Source organism: Pleurodeles waltl, chromosome 8, assembly GCF_031143425.1.
Source record: "Pleurodeles waltl isolate 20211129_DDA chromosome 8, aPleWal1.hap1.20221129, whole genome shotgun sequence".
Taxonomy (NCBI): Eukaryota; Metazoa; Chordata; class Amphibia; order Caudata; family Salamandridae; genus Pleurodeles; species Pleurodeles waltl.
In genome coordinates, this window is record NC_090447.1 from 1,310,168,830 (window position 1) to 1,310,191,038 (window position 22,209).

The 22,209-nt window shown below is 44.4% G+C and overlaps 1 protein-coding gene across 4 annotated transcripts in view; it reads right to left on the bottom strand.

Annotated features, from left to right (window-relative positions):
* Window positions 1-22,209, bottom strand: part of PARP4 (poly(ADP-ribose) polymerase family member 4) — a 1,744,976-nt gene that overhangs the window by 1,690,636 nt on the left and 32,131 nt on the right. For all 4 annotated transcript variants that reach the window (XM_069202293.1, XM_069202292.1, XM_069202291.1 and 1 more), the window contains exon 2: window positions 6,013-6,145. In XM_069202293.1, coding sequence (XP_069058394.1) covers window positions 6,013-6,144 — 132 coding nt within the window. In that variant the 5' untranslated portion in view covers window position 6,145. The remainder of the gene's footprint in view (window positions 1-6,012; window positions 6,146-22,209) is intronic.

The following is a 22,209-nucleotide window of genomic DNA, read 5'->3' on the forward strand; positions in this document are numbered from 1 at the left end:
AGATTCCTGAAGACCTCAAGAAAGAAGGACTGCTGAGCTGAAAACCCTGCAGAGAAGAGGAGGAGACAACTGACTGGGCCCTAGCCCTACCGGCCCTTCTCCTATTTCGAAAAGTTGCAAGAAAAGAAGCAACGCGTTCTACAGGACCAGCGACCCCTGAAAAGCCTCCAGGGGACTGCCTGCATCATTGAGGACCAAGAAACTCCTGTGGACAGCAGACCTGTCCAAAAAGAAGACCAAGAAACCAACTTCAAAGGGACTCTCAACTCACTCCAGAAGCGTGAGTCTAACTACTCTGCACCCGACGCCACCTGTGTCCAGAGAAACCAACTATCCAGAGAGGACCACGAGGTGACTCCGACGACGTGTCTACCCTGGGCTAAGCTCTCTGCACCCCCATGATGACGCCTGCAGAGGGAATCCCAAGGACCCCACTGACTGCCACTGCGCGGGACAAAGATATCCGACACCTGGAGAAGCACTGCACCCGCAGCCCCCTGGCCCGCGAGAAACCGACCACCAGTGCAGCAATGACCAGCAGGCAGACCTCACCCTGGCCCAGCCGGTGGCTTGCCAGAGAGGCCCCCCTGTGCACTCTCTGCAGCGCCTAAGTGACCCCCGGGTCCCTCCATAGAGTTCTATTGGGAACCCAACGCGCTGTTTGCACACTGCACCTGGCAACCCCCGTGCAGCGGAGGGTGTGTTTTTTGTGCCTACTTGGGGCCCTTCCAGTACTCTACCAAACCCCCCTGGTATGCCCTCCGTCAACGTGGGTACTTACCTGCCAGCAGACCGGAACCAGAGTACCCCCGTCTCCATAGGGGGCCCATGTTATTTTGGCTGCTGTTTGACCTCTGCATCTGACTGGCCATGTGTTGCTGGTGCTGGCTGTTTGGGGTTACCTCGAACCCCAAACGGTGGGCTACCAATACTCCAGAGACTGAACCTGTAAGTGTGGTACTTACCTCAGAAACTGTACTTTATTTACCTCCCCCAGGAACTGCTGAAAATCGCAGTGTCCACTTTTAAAATAGCTTTTTGCCATTTAAAAAAAACTGTGTACAATATTGATTCTATTCAAAGTGCTAAGTATTACTATGCAAAGTTTAAGCAACATTTAGGCCCTCATTATGATCTCAGCGGTAAAGACCGCTGTATAATGTTTTCCCTGCTGGGCCGGCGGGCGGAAACACTGCTTCCGGGAAAAGGGCCTTAACATTGATGTCGGCTCCAAATGAAGCCACCGCCAATGTTGGTGTGCGGCGGGTGCAGTAGCACCAGTCGTGCAGGTCAGACCTGCGCGACAGGGCACTGCACGGGGGCCCCTGCACTGCCCATGCCAAGTGCATGGGCACTGCAGGGGCCCCCAGGGGGGGAACCCACTAGGGAAAGGCTGGAGGAAAAGGGATCATTATCCGGAGGGCAGCGCTGCTTTGTAGGATAATGATTTCTGCCATCGTCAGGCTGCCTGTTGGCGGTAGCCTGCAGTGGTGGAAGGCCGTCTGTGGTGGTCCCCAAAGCCTTCATTATTTGGCGGCTGACCCCGCCATGCCAGTGGTGGTCATTACCGCCGCCACCGGCATGGCGGGCTCAGCCGCCAGTGTTTATAATGAGGGCCTTAGTCATCAAAATCAAAGCTGAAGAATGCAAATCCAGGTGTGTACTAGTGGATAGCTAAACATTGTTGTACTGTATATCAGCCACTTGCTCCATGAGCAGCAAACAGATATGCTTGGTAAGATTTGTCAGGGTCCTGACTGAGTTAACAGAAATACCTTAATGGCACGTGTAAGTATCCCACAAAGTAAGCTGAGAAGTAATGGTGACCAAAATTTGATTTAGGGCCTGATTTATGTTTTGGGGGATGGAGTAATCTCTGTTGGCCTGGCAGAGGACTTAACGTTTGCCCAATAACACAGTGCAATTTTTGGAAACAATAATGTTATCCTATGGGGGAAAAACATGTACTGCATTCTGACACTTCACAGCAACTTATGGGACTGTTATCCAGGAATTAAGGTGAGTATGGGGCAGAGTCCAAGGCCACAACAACAGGTCACCTCGGGAGGCTCTGGGGCGCCCGGGTGCAGAGGTGTGTTACGACGTCGGGTGTCTCATTCACTTCTATCAGAAATGGTCTGGTCAGGAAGTTTCATAAGTTGAGACTGGAAGGTCAGTCCTAGGGATCCCAGAGGGGGCTCGACTCTTGATGTCCCCTAGCGTGTTAGCCCACTTCTCCTCGGGCTATGAGGCTCGGTTGCAGTGGTGTCTTTTGGTGTCAGGACCAGTGCTGGAGTTCTTGCGGTTGGAGGGGGGATCCACAGAAACAGGCTGCAGGCATGGACTGGGGGGGTCCAGTCTGACCAAGCCAACAAGTGGGCTCAGGTCTCGCGAGGCTGAGAGACATGGGGACATCTTTGGTCCTCTTCTCCTTGGTTCGGGACGGACAGGTGCAGAGGTGTCCTGAGGCCTAGGGGTCTTTGTCTCCAGGTCACTTGAGGTTGCAGGGGGGTCTGCAGAAAGAGACAGCAGACGCTGTTGGGAAGTCCACAGTGGGTGAACTCAAAAGGGGCTTTGTCGCTGGGGGGCCTGGGGACCACGCTGACGCTGTTGTCCCACTTCAGCTCGGGCTAGGTGGCCCGGGTGCATTGGTGATGTCCGGCATCAGGTTTTGGCAGGTCTGGTCATCACAGTTCTTTCTTGGGTTGTCTGCATATGCAGGGAAGCAGCTCATCTGCTCCAAGGGAGTTCTTCTTGGCGATTTGGGTAGCACTGGCAGCTCTCCCAGGTTCTAAGAGGCTGCAGGATCAGGACAGGCCAGTTGCCTCGCAAGCGTCAGATACAGCAGGCAGGCTGGCAAGATTGGTGCCAAGTCAGTCGTGCTTCTCGGTTTTCAGGTCAGCAGGCTTCTTGTCCCCTCCTTTTGTGTCCAACAAAGATCTTAAGTCCTGGTATCAGGGAGCGGGCTTAATATTCAATTTAGGGGGTGTTAAGGGGAGTAAAGAGTAGTAGCCAGTGGGCTACTTACCCTTGGGGTCACTACACCCCCTAGCTGACCACTTCCTTTGGGTAGTGGGCATCACCCTGTCCCAGAATTCCTAATTCCTCCACACGCAAGATGGAGGAATTCCTAAGGCTGTGTTCATTTCACGTTGGTCAACCTAGGGGTGTGTCCAGCCTGGAGGTGCAACACACCTCCTGCATAACTAATTTTCCCACCTGTTGAGGTGCCAGATGGGTCCTGGGGCGGAGGGTTGGCATCTTCCTCTGAGGAAGGCCAGATTTGCATACCAAATGCAGTGGGCTTCTTTTAAGCCTCCTGCCTTGGAATGCAGATTTGAGTTCATCCTGTTGGGAGGGATGTCTAACACCCCTGCCAAGGCAGGATTGGTTTCTGACCTCCAGAGAGCAATGGCTCTCACCCTTGGGGGTCAGAAGCTCAACTGTTGGTGGCAAGTTGGTAGGTTTTCAGGGGGCACCTCTAAGGCCCCCTCTGGGTGCATGTAATAATAAATCCATCACTGGAGTCAGTGAGGGTTTATTAAGACGAGATGCTTGATACTAAACATCCATAATTTCAGTGAAGTCATCATGTAGGCTAGGGAACTCGTATTGACCAGTGTCCAACACATGTACTTCCCTATACACTTACTATGACTGATAATCGACAAAGACATAGCAGGGACATATCTGCCCTTGCAGATATGTCCACGCATTTGATATAATGCACCTTGCCTTAGAGTTGTAAGGCCTGCTGTAAGAGTGACTTACAAATATTACATGCAGTCTTGAGGGGGCATGGTACACAGGCCCTGTTCCATGTGGGGTTTTCACTTTTGGAAGCCTTTCGTCATGCAGCCTGCAATGGCTGTCTGCATAAGGGTGGTGCTCAGTCCCTTAGAGTGCCACAAGTTGTGCTGCAGCTCTTAGGGGCCCTTTTCAGCATCAATGCCCTAGGTACCAGTGGTACCATTTACTAGGGGCATACAGATATACTAAAGGGTCTGGCCACTTTGGGATCAAGTGACCAGGTGTCTTGTTATGGGGAAGGTACACTGGCACTCTGGACCTGGTTAGCAAGAACCCAGTGCACGTCAGTCAAAGTTGAATCAAAAACCAGGCAAAATGTGTGGGGGTGACGGGAGTACTGCAACCAGAACCCAGCTTCCTACACAAGGATATTAAAAAAATTCTTATGGGAAGAAATTATTTTACAGGAGCCTGCTTCCAAAAACATTAGACCAAAATACTGCAAAGATCCTGGAAATTCATTAGTTCTGTAAGATAAACCCTTCACAGAAGGGACTGTGCTTAGAAGAATCAACCTTGAAGCCATATAAAAGAAATGGAGTCTACCAAAATTTCATTTACACCCTTTTGAACTTTAAAATTGTCTAGAAAATCCACAATGAGCTAAGAAAGGACTAACAGCACACTGTCAAACTGGCATAGATCTGCATTCTCAGTAAGGTCCTACACTTGGCTAGAATTCTCCCATCAAAGCTATGCTGGGTGCCTCAATGGCATTCAGCTTGGGTTCTGGAAGGGATCTTTGAAATACCTATCCCACATTACAAGGAATGAGCAAACAAGCCCACCAGACAGCTGAAAAAAGGAGGGTAGCAGTGCATTTTACAGCATATTTTTACATTAATTTGTTAAAAAGCCATAGGTTCTGAAGGAGCAATCGTGCAACACTTCAATACTCACATGGTGTACCAAGCAGGTAATTTTAAGAAAATGGTAGAAACATGTCACATTTGTCAGCACATTTTCCCTAAAATGTCTACAAATCCATAAATGATACAGGCAGTACTGAAAATGCAATCCACGTGGACTATCATTTTCTAGAAGAGCTTCATTTCTAGGTTTAATTTCCTTTCAGTTTTCAAACCTGCCCTTTCCAAGTAGATTCTCAGTCATGTTATTAGAGAGAATGTTCTCAGAACTGATATAGTTACAAATTAGATAAATCTAACAATCCGAGGACCTAGACAGAAAAGCTAGACACATTTTACAGGCATTTTTGCATGTGCACTTTCATAGACCTTACAGTTTAGGACAGCATACCGTTTACTCTAATAGAATACAAGGTAGCGTGTCACCCGGTAGTGGTTACATTCAAACACCAGAATGGAATATATTTTTACAAACATGATGATTTTGTCCTCAGACTTCAGATTGTTCGTTTAGGAAAAAATCCATATTTTGCTGACAAATACAAGCTTTTCATTTTTGGAACTCAAACTGAACCCCCACCCCCACCAAAAAAATGTTTCTACCAGCTTTTCATTTTAGTAAACATATGCTTAGAGCTTTAAATGATTTCCTACTGTTGCCATGGAGAGATTCAACACTGCATGACCACTTATCATAATCTTATGCCAGCCAATGATGGCCACTATATAAGGGAATTAGCACCCTTATGCCATGATCAGCATTCTATCATTGTTAGGCATGGTCACATCATCAATGCTTAAAATATGACAAAAATGACCACTTTCATACTAGGATTAGCTTTATACCAGGGTGAGCTTCAAACCAGTGATGGTCACATTGTGGCATGGATGCCCAACCACAGTATGCTATAAATTACCAACCATTATTCTATGGCCAACTTTATCCCTTAGATCGGCACCGACTCTAATTACCACCTTTATGCAAATGCTAGTATTAACTTAGGGGTGGGCACCATCATGCCATGGATGCTCACATTATTCAAAGAATTACCACCATCAAACCAGGACTAGCATTATATCAGGGGTAGGCAATCATGGTCTGCATTAAATGATGGGTAGATACCCTCAGGCAATGGATTCTCACAATACACTACCATAGTTAGGACAGGAGCAGCATTACCTCATGTCCACAATGGCCAAGAATTACAGTTGCTGTGCCATAACTATCATTATATGAGGGGAGCACCAACCACTGTTCTTTATACTCTGACATGTTGGCAAATGCACATCCTATGGGGTAATTAAAAAAATATGGACAGAAATTGGATAATACCTTCTTATTGAGGACAAAAGATATGGTGCCACCTTTGTCTTTTATAATTGCTTTCAAACGTTTCTTGTCCTGCGCGGGAAGGTGATTCACCTTTAGAAAGAACACACAGTCTGCAAAAACTTCGGCAGCCATCCTGCAAAACATAAGCATTTTCGTTTAAATTTGTATATGGTGCATTTAAACATTCTGCTAGCTTGTAAATCATAAGTGTGTACAATCAAATTGGTGGACTTGCTGGCTACCATTATTTAAAATGCCTTAATAATATTTATGTATAAACCTGATGTAGCATAGGGTAGTAGCCTATGCTGTAAACTACCGCCCAATAATTAATTCACAAACATACATCATGCAGTGCATGTCACAAAAAACGGATGAAAAAAATGCTTGCTATATTATATACACGACAGACTCTACACAAAAAAAGTGATTAAAAAACAATTATGTGGCTCTGATTTCCGTGAACAGTAAAAAGATAATGAGCTTTGAGTGGGTCAACTCACTAACACTTAAACACATTAAAATGTGTTTTGCTAAAAGAAAATTTGTACTTCAAAATTACAGATTCTGGTTAATTGAAAAGTGCACACATATGTGGGAAAATATGCCATTATGATGGAATTGCTATATTTGCATATGTTGGAGCACAGTGGAGAAAGTAGGCAGGCAGGGAGCAACAAAGTATTGTGAAAATCTATCAACTTGAACGTCAACAGTGGGATCTCGGACCATCAGATGGCTATCTCCCCACTGACCTCGTTATTGGATACGTGAGAGTTTCCCCTCTCCATGTAAGAAGATGAGGGCAATGATCCTTCTGCTTCTCTAGTGCAGAGTCGGGATGGTCTTCAGCACTTCCATAGTGGCTGAAAGAAGCCACCTATTGTAGTGACTTGTCAGATCCATTACGTCTGCTTTGTCGAATACACGTAGACCACAGTGCTTAATTAAAACAAAAATAAGTCCCAGGGCCCTCGCCAAGAAGCCACTGCAGTGAACACCACCCTCTGCCCTGTCAATGTCATAACACCACAACTACTGACCATCACTCTCCTACATGTGTGACAATTCAGACTATTCCTTGCCCCCAAAGCCATAAGAATGGCTTGGGTAGCAGTTATTAGTAATTTTTTATGTATATTTAATTAATGAGACGAACAACTACCACCTTTAAAGTTACATTGCCCACTCCTTAGCTAACATACAACACTGATGACAACACCCACTTGGTATTTATGAAAGGACGGTCAGTATGCTATTAAGTGAATGCATGTATACCACTTTTTGGGTGGGGGGTACATCTCATATGTACACACTAAAATGGCAATGTAATCTAGAGTAAAGTGTGAGATGCCAAGGTTCAGGATGAACTGTTCCCATGAGTGCAAGGTCAGTAGTGATTTGCATTAATTGTGACTCTCGTGCTGATTTAGAGATTAGCAGACAGGGCACTCCTTTATAGGGCGCGACAGAGTACCCTGTCCACCACATGCAATGTCTGTCCACCTGATTTTGACTTGGACAGATTGCACGTTTTTCAGCGACAAAGTAACATTTATTCTCTTGGTGTAATATTTCCTTTGACAGCTAAACAGGGTAGGGAATGTCGAAGGTAAGCCATCCCACCTCCTACCATATTAAGAGTAGGCAGTTGTATGGTGTTTCTTTACCTGTCCATTACCACCAGGCATACCCTGACAGTGAAGGACGTTAACAAATAAGACAAACATTTTGAATGCAACGGGGCTCGCATTTGCTCGAGTTAGAGCTATTTGCGTTGTAAACTCCTAACCGGACTTTTCTTGACACACAAATTAAAAGAAAAAAGAACACATCGCAATCACTATGTAAAATGCAGCGCGATCGCGCTGAAATTGAAAACGTAAAAACGGAGCGCGATCGCGCTATGTAAACCCCAGCGCGATCGAGCTGGGGGGGAAAATAAACAGATAAAGTAGTCCGGAAACCCGGGCTGGAAACATCGAGCCTCGAATGGTTTCAGTACTTTACCGGTGCTGTGTAGGTGAGCTAAACACCGGAAAAGGCACGACGTATGCATGCGTTTAACAAATGAAAGCAAGCAGATTTTACAGAGCAAGCCCAGGAACCAATGAAAGTGACTGATGTAACCTGGGCGTGGTTTCAAGTCCAAAGAGAGATTACATCATGGATGGAGCGCATTGCGCTCGCCCATAAAAAAGGACCCCCACACAACAGAAGATAATGGACATGGTGCTGGGGGACGGGGATCAATAGTATTTTGACTTAAATGCTAACCTCAACTTTTATGTGTTTGATTGCTTGTAGTATGCATGGAAACCTGAGAGCGGTGGAGCTAGTTTTTCAAGCCTACTACTGCCAATGTCTGTGAAATCCAAAAAGTAGTACATTTTTATCCACTCGCGGAATACATATACAGGTGCAGCTCTACTCTTTTTTTTTTTTTTTTGGTAAACCGACCACTATATATATTTGTGTTCCTGATCCAGAAAATGAAAAATTAAAACCTCTAACTAAAATCAGAACGATGATTAAAACCAACACAAAAATAGCAGACCCGACTTAGGGCCTGCAGACCCAACTGCCAAGCCGAGAATGCATTTATTTGGGAGGTTTCACACCCTAAAAAATGTAGATACTTTGATGGAAAAGAAAACTTTTTACTCTGATATAACTTTTTTAACTTGTACATGTGTGGTATTCATAAGAGGATGTGTGCCAAAATATTCTATGTGGAAATTTTATGAGACATAAATATTGTGCCATAAATTTTGTTCAATCGGGTGTAGATTTTCTATCAGGAGCCCCAATGGGCGACGTTTTGGTAAATTATATTTAGGACGCAATATTTACGCCAGATGATATTGTTACAAAGATATTATTGCACCACACACATACAAACATTGTGCAGATAGTTTCAATTACTAGTAGCACACAACCAGATCAACTACTATGAACACATTTTATAAGGATGCAAGGGAAGTAAAGAGTTTGGTATGGATGAACACATTTTTGTGTAAAATATATGTTTTACACATGTCTGCGTGTGCTCTCAGATGTTTCCCCACTGAGAAAGTCCTCCTGAGAATCCCTGGTGGGCAATGAATATGAAGGGAAACAAGATTTTCATTGATTCCTGGGTGCAGTCCAATTCCAGTTGTATTAACTGGATACAAATACGTAAATCTGTGCAAACTGGAGGTGTAATTCTGCTATGAATATGCTTGTGAATCATGCCACAAGCTCTTGCACAGAGGTAAAACGATGTTCCCTTTAAAAATCAAAGCCTACGTCCTTCATCACATTTATTAATCGGGTTTGTGTGCGGGGGAGGGGTGCACTTGCATCATGCACACAAACATACACACGTAGAGACACTCTTGCGCTCTTTATCTTTAATCAAAAAGACAATGGGAGGGTGAATCGAGGTTAAAATGAGGATGGAGAAAATTTGTGAGTAGAGAATGGGAGAATATATGCAAGGAAAAGAAGGAAGAATATGGGTAAGGAGGAATTCAGGGAGAAAGGGTACAACTAGAGAAGGATTGGATGAGTAAGGAGAAGATATAGTGGAACATTGGTAATGGCAGGATGCATTTGGTAGGGAGAGGAGGATTAGTTAGGAAAGAATGGTAAAGGGATGGATGCTCAAGAATGGGTACAGTGAAAAATAGATTTGTCCCCCTGCACCCACTCGTGATTTCTGTGTTCCACGATTCCCTATTATGTAGTCAACTCCTTTATATGCTTTTCTCCAGAACCTTAGATTGTCTACTTGTTAAAATAATTTAAGGTAGGGAGGAGCAAATCCCTCACAGGAATCGTTTTATCTCAATGCTTATTGCTGACAGCAATGTACAGTGCTAGGTCACATACATTAGAGGTTCTTTTTCTTGTGCTCTGGCACCTCCTCCTTCTGCTACATCAGGATGGTATGTTGTACGGAGTGTGATCTTCCACGGCTTCCATGCCATGAAACACACCCCTACATTGCCACCATCATATCAATCTCTACTGTTCAGACCATGGAATGTAGGACTTCCTTCATAGAAGTTTGTGTGTCAATGTTTTGTGTTCTACTCGATTACCTTTGGCCTACACTCAACGGACTTTACAGTACCATTCATACAAGAGGGGATGGAGCCTAGCAGAGTTACTCCATTTCACATTGCTGCCTCTCACTAACCAGAACCCCACAAAAAAACCTGGAAGCTTACCAGTCAGTCCTTTTCCAGCCTGTTGCCTTTACAATGCTTTTCCGGGCTCCCTCATACCTATTACAGTATTTATTGTCACATAGGGCAGTTCCACAGCCTCCAGGCATGGGAACTGTTCCTGTTGTGGTTGACAAGCAAAATCGCCCATTATCAATTACTTTTCTTTCGCTCAAGAGAGGGATCCTTCATTCCAGCTTACCCATCAAGCCTCCACACTTATATTTGGAGAAAACACTACAAGCCTCTGTTTATGACAGGTAGGCTCTGCACTCAAGAGTTAAGTAGCAAGGTCACAGAAGAGAAATGCACTGCTTGGTTCAGCAAGGACCTGACCTTCTCGGTCCACTTGACCCCACGTTTCACAAAATAGAATTTTCTTCAAGTGGCTTTTTCTTTCTTCAAATTCGCTTAAATGGTGAAGACAGTCCACGATTTGAACGTGCTATTGCTTAAAGGGGAGGAACTTTATTATTTTATCAGCATGTCTGTCCCCACATCTTTCATTAATACACGCTTGTAGCACGGAGAACTGCCTGGAATGTTGGTTTTCGTGAGCAGGGTTCGCTTTATCTATTATCTAAACATCAAGGAGGAGGAGGAAATTAGACAACCATTGAGAATAATCAGAGTGAACAGTAGTCATTGAAATCTGGGCTGCGTTACTCTGGCAAGCCTTACTGTGGTCACAAACAGCTTTATGCAAAGTTTGAGAACAACAGTTTCCCGTGTATATTCTTTTATTAAACTTTTTATTGTGTTTTTGTACTGAGCAAAAAAGGAAAAAAAAACAGAAAAACAACTGGACACTGGTATTTCTGACCCTTCATAGTACAGAAGACCTTGGGAATTCAAGCAAGCAGGCAATCTTTTAAATCCACCCAGAACTTTGTTTTCCACCCACTGACCCAACACTTTTTCAAATTTCCTGGTACAGCCTTTGGCCTAGTACACCAGTTCAGTTCTGTCTGCCACTGCGACACAGAAAGTGGTTTTCCTCTACCTCACATCCAGGCAATATTTCTTCTGGCCACTACATGCGTGACGTTGCAGAACAAGATAATGTATTTGAGTAAAGCTTAGTCTCCCCGTTTCCCAAGAGAAAGACATTTCTGTGCAAGGTCCACGTACTCTTCGGTAACCTCCGAGAGGCTCAGACCCTGTGTCCAAAATTTCTGTACCCTAAGGCACTTTCCAGCCGCTACCTTGCAAATACGGAATTGTCTGATTATACAGGGAGTGCAGAATTATTAGGCAAATGAGTATTTTGACCACATCATCCTCTTTATGCATGTTGTCTTACTCCAAGCTGTATAGGCTCGAAAGCCTACTACCAATTATACCAAGTATATTAGGTGATGTGCATCTCTGTAATGAGAAGGGGTGTGGTCTAATGACATCAACACCCTATATCAGGTGTGCATAATTATTAGGCAACTTCCTTTCCTTTGGCAAAATGGGTCAAAAGAAGGACTTGACAGGCTCAGAAAAGTCAAAAATAGTGAGATATCTTGCAGAGGGATGCAGCACTCTTAAAATTGCAAAGCTTCTGAAGCGTGATCATCGAACAATCAAGCGTTTCATTCAAAATAGTCAACAGGGTCGCAAGAAGCGTGTGGAAAAACCAAGGCGCAAAATAACTGCCCATGAACTGAGAAAAGTCAAGCGTGCAGCTGCCACGATGCCACTTGCCACCAGTTTGGCCATATTTCAGAGCTGCAACATCACTGGAGTGCCCAAAAGCACAAGGTGTGCAATACTCAGAGACATGGCCAAGGTAAGAAAGGCTGAAAGACGACCACCACTGAACAAGACACACAAGCTGAAACGTCAAGACTGGGCCAAGAAATATCTCAAGACTGATTTTTCTAAGGTTTTATGGACTGATGAAATGAGAGTGAGTCTTGATGGGCCAGATGGATGGGCCCGTGGCTGGATTGGTAAAGGGCAGAGAGCTCCAGTCCGACTCAGACGCCAGCAAGGTGGAGGTGGAGTACTGGTTTGGGCTGGTATCATCAAAGATGAGCTTGTGGGGCCTTTTCGGGTTGAGGATGGAGTCAAGCTCAACTCCCAGTCCTACTGCCAGTTCCTGGAAGACACCTTCTTCAAGCAGTGGTACAGGAAGAAGTCTGCATCCTTCAAGAAAAACATGATTTTCATGCAGGACAATGCTCCATCACTCGCGTCCAAGTACTCCACAGCGTGGCTGGCAAGAAAGGGTATAAAAGAAGGAAATCTAATGACATGGCCTCCTTGTTCACCTGATCTGAACCCCATTGAGAACCTGTGGTCCATCATCAAATGTGAGATTTACAAGGAGGGAAAACAGTAAACCTCTCTGAACAGTGTCTGGGAGGCTGTGGTTGCTGCTGCACGCAATGTTGATGGTGAACAGATCAAAACACTGACAGAATCCATGGATGGCAGGCTTTTGAGTGTCCTTGCAAAGAAAGGTGGCTATATTGGTCACTGATTTGTTTTTGTTTTGTTTTTGAATGTCAGAAATGTATATTTGTGAATGTTGAGTTGTTATATTGGTTTCACTGGTAATAATAAATAATTGAAATGGGTATATATTTGTTTTTTGTTAAGTTGCCTAATAATTATGCACAGTAATAGTCACCTGCACACACAGATATCCCCCTAACATAGCTAAAACTAAAAACAAACTAAAAACTACTTCCAAAAATATTCGGCTTTGATATTAATGAGTTTTTTGGGTTCATTGAGAACATGGTTGTTGTTCAATAATAAAATTAATCCTCAAAAATACAACTTGCCTAATAATTCTGCACTCCCTGTAGTGTAATATGCTTTACAGCAAGAAATTGACTTCTGGACAAGTTCACTGTAGAAACGTCTGTATTGAACTCAAAGTGACACCCATTAAGTATCCGCCTAACCGCTCCTTTTCAGGCATGGCTTGACTTTCGCCCTCATTCACAACTGCAACAGAAAAATAATTTCAAAGAGATGGCATGAACTCCTTGAAGGGCAGTGGAGACATATCTGCTACAAACCTTTTCACACCATGGACATAATGAGCTGTATAGTTACAGTCCTAAAGCGTTGACGACATCCTAGCAATGCAAGAGGATGCTCTCAGAAGACCACCTGTAGTCAAAACTTTAATAAAGTGTTTATATCAGTACAGGGAACAAAGTTAGAACCTCACACATATTGTCTAAATCTTTTCATGCCCCACACGCAAGCTAACACCCCCCCTCGATGACAGAATACTTTTTCTTTGGCAGAAGAAAGAGCAGGGAATGCAAATGGAATAGTAACTTCTTCACCCTCATCTTCCACTTGAGTTAACAGAGCCCCAAGCTCTAACCCATTAGCATCAGTGGTAATGATGCTCTTGTCTGCTGGATTAAATCCTTGTAGAGGAATTGCATTGCAGATATCCTTCAAAATGGCTTCAAAACATGCCTGGTAGCAGTTGTTCCATACAAAGACTTGATTGTGTTGAAGTAATTGCAGGAACTTGTGTCTTGCAAGTGAAATCACAAACACATTTGGAATACAATTCTGACAACTCTAGGAAAAAACAAGCTTCACCTTTGGATGTTAAGTTTCTGAAGATCAGATTTGTTTTTGTGTCAGTCACCCTTTTAATAGGCATTGGTTTCTTCTTATCTTTTCTTTCCAAGAATAAGGGTACCTGAACTAAATTTACCAGTAGTGTGTTTGCAATAAGAATTACTTAAAGCTGCCCTGGCACATGTTTTTGAAAGTTCAGCCTGTTAGAAATTTGGTTTCTATCTGGCAGTGGGTTTGAACCCTATCCAAGTAGGGACCCTCACTCTTGTCAGAATAAGGGAGATACCCGCACAGATAACCCCTGTTCACCCCCTTGGTAGCTTAGCATGAGCAGTCAGGCTTATCTCAGAAGCAATGTGTAAAGCATTTGCACATAACACACAGTAATAAATGAAAACACTACAAAAGGACACCACCCAGTTTTAGATAAATAGCCAATATTTATCTATATAAGACGAGACCAAATACAATAAAAATCCACCATACAGTAACAGATATATGAATTCTGCAAGATTTACTCCAAAATACAGTTCCTTGGAGTCAATAGCTCCACCTGGAGATATCATGGTGTCGTGATCAACAAAACCAACAGTTCAGACCAGCCGCGCTGTCGCGGGCAAGCTACGGTGTTGAGAACCTTGTAGTGCGCTCAGGAGAGTGGCGTCGCGTTGTCGGTTCCAGAGTCGGAGCAGGGTTCGTCAGGCCCTTGAAGTCACACGCATTGCAGATCGAACTCAAGGCTGATGAAGTCAAGCGAGCTGGGGTTGATGGCGTCGGGGGTGTGAAGCGGGACGATGCGATGTGAGGTGTCCACAGGTCACGGTGCTGGCAGCGGCTTGGTGGCGGCGTCCAGCGGCATTGGTGAGACCAGGGCTGCGGTGTGAAGTGAGGTGGTGCGACGTCAGGTGTCACCAGGTCACGGCGCAGGCAGTGGCATTGTCGTTGCTGAAGCGCTGTCATTGGTAGGCCCAAGCTGGCGGTGCGGGACGGGACAGTGTTTTGTGACCCTCACGAGCCGTGTCCACAGACCACGGTGTAGGCAGGGATGCCTGGTGACGACACTGGAGTCGATGGTGCTGCCGTCGGTGGACCGGGGCTGCGGTCCGGGACAGTGCCTGGTGTACCTCACGAGCAGTGTCCACAGGCCACGGTGCAGGCAGCGGTGCTGGTGTCAGCTGGAGCGGTGTTGGCGGGGATGCTCAGGCTGCGGTGTGAGCAGGTGATTCCGAAGTGCGGGCCCACAGGTTGCGGTGCGAGCAAAGGCTTGGTGAAGTTGGCCGGTGAGACCAAGGTCGCGAAGCGGGGCAGTGCGGCCCATGCAGCACAGCGGCATCGCTGACGGCGTCGCAGTAGTTTTTCTCCTTGAACAGGACAAAACACACAGCTCCCAGTGCTGTAGGAAGAGGAAACTGAAGTCTTTGATATCCCTGAGACTTCCAACTGGAGACAAGCTCTACTCCAAGCCCTTGGAGAACTTCCTCAAGCAGGACACACAGCAAAGCTCACCCTTTGCACTCGTGCCAGGCAGAATCAGCAACTGCAGGCCAGCCCAGCAAAGCAACACAGCAAAGGGACAGTACTCCTCCTCCAGCTCTTCTCCTTGGCAGAGGTTCCTCTTGATTCCAGAAAGATTCTAAAAATCGGGTTTTGGGCTTTCTTCTTATACCCCTTTCTGCCTTTGAAGTTGGCAAACTTCAAAGCAAAGTCTCAAGTGTTTGTGAGATCCTTCCTTGTCCAGGACAGGCCCCATACGCACACCATGAGGTTGAAGACTGCATTGTGTGAGGGCAGGCACAGTCCTTTCAGGTGTAAGTGACCACTTCTCCCTCCACTCTAGCTCAGATGGCTCATAAGGATATGCAGGCTACACCCCCACTACCTTTGTGTCAATGCCTAGAAGAGAGGTGTGAAACAGCCCAACTGTCAAACTGACCCAGACAATCCAATCCACAAACAGACAGAGTCATAGAATGGTTTAAGCAAGAAAATGCCTACTTTCTAAAAGTGGCATTTTCAAACAGACAATTTAAAAACCAACTTCACTAAAAGATGTATTTTTAAATTGTGAGTTCAGAGACACTAAACTCCATATTTTTATCTCCTCGCAAAGGGAATCTGCGCTTTAAGGATATTTAAAGGCAGCCCCCATTTTAACCTATGAGAGGGATAGGCCTTGCACAGTGAAAACCGAATTTGGCAGTATTTTACTGTTAAGACATATAAAACATACTAGTATATCTCCTACTTTAGACATACACTGCACCCTGCCCCTGGGGCTCACCTTAGGGGTGCCTGACATGTAGTAAAAGGGAAGATTTAGGCCTGGCAAGTGGGTACACTTGTCACGTCGAATTGGCAGTTTAAAACTGCACACACAGACACTACAGTGGCAGGTCTGAGCCATGTTTACAAGGCTACTAATGTGGGTGGCACAATCAGTGCTGCAGGCCCACTAGTAGAGTTTGATTTACAGGCCCTGGGCACCTTTAATGCACTTTACTAGGGACTTACCAGTAAATCAAATATGCCAATCATGGATAAACCAATCAACAGTACAATTTAAACAGAGAGCATATGTTCTTTAGCACTGTTTTAGCAGTGGTAAAGTGCCCAGAGTCCTAAAGCCAACAAAAACTGTTCGGAAAATTTAGGAGGAAGGAGGCAAAAAGACTGGGGATGACTCTGCTAAAAGGGCTAAGTGCAATACACCCTTTTTAACTATGGTTACAACATCTTTCAGACTGGAACCGCCACAAATCCACAGTTTTTCTTGCATACTGCAATTGTTGGTGCTTATCACAATCTAGTTTAAAATTAATATATCAGGCAAGTTTCCAAACTTGCATGGATAACTATGTTTTCAAGGGTAGATACACATCCACCCAGTAGAGCTCCTTGCTTTCTCTGAAAAATGTTGAAACGTCAATGGCAACAGACAGTATGCATGTGATAGCTGAGAAGATCATATAAAGCGCTTCTGAAAACCTCAATTACTGTTTTTGTTTTTTTATTCTACACTTACTTATAGCTCCTTAGACTTTCAGAACATAACGTGTGCAAAAGGAAGGTTTTTTTGTATTAGAAATGACCTCCTTATTAGTGTAATCCTCACTCGTTGATAAGTAATTGAGGAAATACTTCCTCCACTCAGGCCATTTTATGTGTGGTTCTCCCAGAGTTAACAAGGAGGCCTGGGATGGAGTTAAGAACAATGTTGTGCATCACACATGTTGACCAGTGAAGAAAAAACAGATAGTGATTAAAGTATCACAACGGTAAGCTAAGTTCAATAAACTAGTGATGTAAGGTCTTATGTAAAACTCAAATTTGCCAGTAGGAATAATGAGGAAAGTACAAAAACAGAGACAAAATAAAAAATATTATCTCACCAGAACTGGAAGAAATTGCTGTGTGTCCTTTCTCAACTTTAGCATGGTGAGCTAGAATTCTGTACCCAAATGGGGGTTTAAAAATAAGATGGCTCCCTCTTTAACCCCTCGGGTGCCTTGGACGCAACGGTTACGTCCTGGGCAGCACCGCTCGGGTGCCCAAGACGTAACCGTTACGTCCAAGTAGGGGCCCTTGGGGGAAGTGCTAGCGCTCCCCCTCGGGGGCCTTCCACCCCCATCGCCTGGGCCTATTTTTATGAGGCCAATCTGCCCCCAAGGTGGGCAGAAACCACTACACACCAGGGATATTCAATTTTTTGCATCAGTTTGACGCAAGGGGAGCGACCCCTTACCCAAGGGTCGTTCCACTGGGGACAAATTTATTTTAGGTCATATCTGCCCCCTAGGGATTGGTGTGTATGTGTGTGTTTTGTTTGGAGGGGCAGCCCCTTATGCAAGGGTCACTCCCCATGGGGGTACATTACTGTTGGCCATATCGGGGCAGATCGGCCTATTTTTGGAAGGCTAGAGACCAGGGAAGATTTTGTTTTTCAAAATAAGAGGGTGGGGGTATGGCCATACCCACACCCCAAATAAATGGGGCCAAAGTTTTTCTGCCCACCGGTGGGCATATGGGGCAATTACCCCCAATCCATACCCGGGGGGTGTAGAAAGTGTACTAGATAACAGAGAATTAAAAACAAAAAAAAATAGTGTGATGGTGGCGGCTACCAACCAGTTTGGGCATGGTTATGTCCCCACCCCAACTGAAGGGGGTAACAGTCTTTCAGCTCTTCCCCCGCACACTAAAACATCTTATCCCATGGCAAGCAAGAGGACATTTGATTATTTTGGGTTTTGGTTTTACATTTGAGCCATGAGAGCTTGGCTAAAACTCTACATCGTCCCACTTGGAATGGGTGACGGCTGCACTTTTTGGACTTTGGGACGCTGCCATGTAGAAAAATCCACAAGACCTAGACACATCTGAAAACTAAACATCTGGGTGAGTCCAGGGTGGTGTGCTTCACATGCACCCCACACCATTCTTTTGCCCACAATGCCCTGAAAACCTCCAACTTTGCTGGAAATCCCACATTTGTTCCACATTTTTGTTATGGAACCTTCCGGAATCTGCAATAATCCACAAAAATCCTACCATCCACCATTGTCTCATCTATATCGATAAACATTCTGCCCTACTTGTCAGCCTAAAAATGTTTTATTTCAAACTGCCCTTTTAGACCCGCTTTGGTTCCCCCTCAATTTCAACATGTTTTTGGCTCTTCCCTGTCACAGGCACTTGGCCCACCTACACAAGTGAGGTATCATTTTTACCGGGAGACTGAGGGGAACGTTGGGTGGTAGGAAATTTGTCCCAGTGAGGTGAATCCACACAGAAACGTGGGGAAAATGTGATTTTTCAGCTAAATTTGAGGTTTGCTGAGGACTCTGAGTAAGAAAACATTGTGGGATCCATGCAAGTCACACCTCCCTGGACTCCCTTGGGTGTCTAGTTTTCAGAAATGTCTGGGTTTGGTAGGTTTCCCTATATGGCCGCGGAGCCCAGGACAAAAAATGCAGGTCCACACCGCTGCAAAAACAGGTAGTTTAATATTTGATAAGTTTGATGTGTCCATATAGTGTTTTGGGGCATTTCCTTTCGCGGGCACTAGGCCTACCCACACAAGTGAGGTACCACTTTTATCGGGAGACTTGGGGGAACGTTGGAAGGAAGGACATTTGTGGCTCCTCGCAGATTCCAGAACTTTCTGTCACCGAAATGTGAGGAAAAGGTGTTTTTTGGGCCAAATGTTGAGGTTTGCAAAAGATTCTGGGTAACAGAACCTGGTGAGAGCCCCACAAGTCGTCACCCCATCCTGGATTCCCTAGGTGTCTAGTTTTAAAAAATGCACAGGTTTGGTATGTTTCCTTAGGTGCTGGCTGAGCTGAAGGCCAAAATCCACAGCTAGGCATTTTCCAAAAAACAGCTCAGTTTTCTTTGGGAAAATGTAATGTGTCCATGTTGTGTTTTGGGGCATTTCCTGTCGCGGGCGCTAGGTCTACCTACACAAGTGAGGTACCATTTTTATCGGGAGACTTGGGGGTACGCTGGGTGGAAGGACATGTGTGGCTCCTCTCAGTTTCCAAAACTTTCTGTAACCAAAATGTGAGGGAATAGTGTTTTTTGGGCCAAATTTTGAGGTTTGCAAAGGAATCTGGGTAACAGAACCTGGCGGGAGACCCTCAAGTCACCCCATCCTGGATTGCCCTAAATGTCTAGTTTTCAAAAATGCACAGGTTTGGTAGGTTTCCCTAGGTGCCGGCTGAGCTAGAGGCCAAAATCTACAGCTATCGACTTTGCAAAAAACACATTCGATTTCAATGTAAAAATGTGATGTGTCCATGTTACGTTTCCTGTCGCGAGCATTAGGCCTACCCACGCAGGTGAGGTACTATTCTTATCAGGAGACTTGGGGGAACACAGAATAGCAAAACAAGTGTTATTGCCCCTTGTCTTTCTCTACATTGTTTCCTTCCAAATGTAAGACAGTGTGTAAAAAAGACCTCTATTTGAGAAATGCTCTGTAATTCACATGCGCAAATGTGCAAATAACCACCACTTCTCAACACCTTATCTTGTGCCCATTTTGGAAATACAAAGGTTTTCTTGATACCTATTTTTCACTCTTTATATTTCAGCAAATGAATTGCAGTATACCCGGTATAGAAAGAAAACCTATTACAAGGTGCAGCTCATTTATTGGCTCTGGGTACCTAGGGTTCTTGATGAACCTACAAGCCCTGTATATCCCCACAACCAGAAGAGTGCAGCAGACATAACGGCATATTGTTTTAAAAAATCTGACATCGCAGGAAAAAGTTACAGAGTAAAACGTGGAGAAAGATGACTGTTTTTTTCACCTCAATTTCAATATTTGTTTTTATTTCAGCTGTTATTTTCTGTAGGAAATCCTTGTAGGATCTACACAAATGACCTCTTGCTGAATTCAGAATGTTGTCTATTTTTCAGAAATGTATAGCTTTCTGGGATCCAGCATTGGTTTCACATCCATTTCTGTTGAAAAATTTGGTTTTCTGATTCAAGTCTGCCTGATCCTGAAAGCTGGGAAGATGGAGATTTTAGCACAGCAAACCCTTTGTTGATGCCATTTTCAGGGGAAAAACCACAAGCCTTCATTTGCAGCCCTTTTCTCAAATTTTTCTGAAAAAAAATGGCATTTTCGCTCTATTTGGGCTAATTTCTTGGTCTCCTTCAGGGGAACCCACAAACTCTGGGCACCTCTAGAATCCCTAGGATGTTGGGAAAAAATGACTCAAATTTGGCGTGGGTAGCTTATGTGGACAAAACGTTATGAGGGCCTAAGCGCAAACTGCTCCAAATAGGCAAAAAAAAAGGCCTGGCACCTGAGGGGAAAAGGCCTGGCAGTGAAGGGGTTAAGCATGCTGATTAGAAATGAGCAGTATGCATTAACTGTGGATGTAATAAAGCTGTCATGCAGGTCACCATGCATGACCTGTATAATGCATACTGCACATACTAAATTCCTATATGGCAAGCAGCAATGACGTGTAGGAGGGCAAACTTCACCCGATGAGGTGCCTGCATGGAGGCCGAGTAGAGGAGTGCATTGCTGCAACAATGGTTTAAGTGCTGAGTTGCAGTCTACAAATCATGGCACCACAAAAGCACTCCTACAAATGTTGATCCTGCAGCAGCACTGATAGTTCAGATAGCACAGGGCAGAAGCAGCAGTAGAGGGATGTAGATTAATTAAACTCAATGGCTGATGGCTCACGTAGATGAAGTGCAATTAGGAGGACTACTTGCGCTCTCTCTGGAGGTATAAAACTCATCACTAAATTGTTGAGGAGAGTAACAGCCTCTCCACTCCAACTACAGGCTTCAAGTGCCATACATGGAATCTACCCAACCCAAAACCCCAGAATAGAATGTAAAACTACCCCAATGTGAAAGCCATTGGCTGACAGCAATTAGCACACACTACATATATCTATAAGTATTTAGATGAGCCACTTACTTGACCAATTAGCCACTTTTGGTCACAGTCTTTTTTTTGAGGCAATGCTGAGAAGTGTTATTTTTCCTTATCTTACTTAAAGTTTCTAATATTTAAAAACATTGACTTGAACGGACACACATTTATTCATATCGCGCCAGTTCACTGCAAAACATGTGTTTTTTTTAATGAAGTTTGGAGACATGTTTAGTACACAAGGTGCAAAGAAAACTGTATGTATACTAAAATGCAGCCAGTTACATGCGATTTATCAAAGATACCCAAATAAACAAAGCATTACGGCTATCATTTACTATGCGGTAGTGGAACAAGCATTGTAGCTCCATAAGTGTTTTGAAAGGAAAGTTGTGAGAAAGAATTTATTTTGTTAATTGAGGTAGACTGTAAAGTTACTATCTTGCTAGGTATAGTCAAACGTTTTAGTAATGTAAACCTGAGCTCGACTCCTGGTAAGAACAGTACAGAAAGACTTAACTTAATGAAAATGTGTAAGGCCTTCAGAAGTACCAAAACAGTTAAAAGGTGAAAACTACAACACAATAAAAATTCTACTTTATACAAATAGAGAAAAATGACAAAAATCCAGTAAGGGCAACCTACTAAATACTTTTTAAAAAGATTTAAGAGAAAATAGCACCAAATCACCAATTGTGATCAATAGTGTTGGTAGACCGGGACCCAGGCACAAGTTGAAGCCGACCGCAATGTAGCTTGGGTTAGATACCCCAGGTAGATGGGCTCTGCTAGGGCCTGGATGTAGGGAAGTTAAAAAAAAATGTTTCTCAGTCTCAATCTGAAGGTGGACTCCTGTTTTTGGAGGTAAAACTCTTCTTCATGTGGGATAAACCTAAAATTCAGTCAGATGTTGTGGAACGGTAGTCATATACTTTACAATGGCAGCCCCATTAAAGGTCTGGAGCCCTAGACCAAAATCTTTTTTCAAGTTTCAAAACATCTTATGGTGCCCAAATGATCACTTGAGTA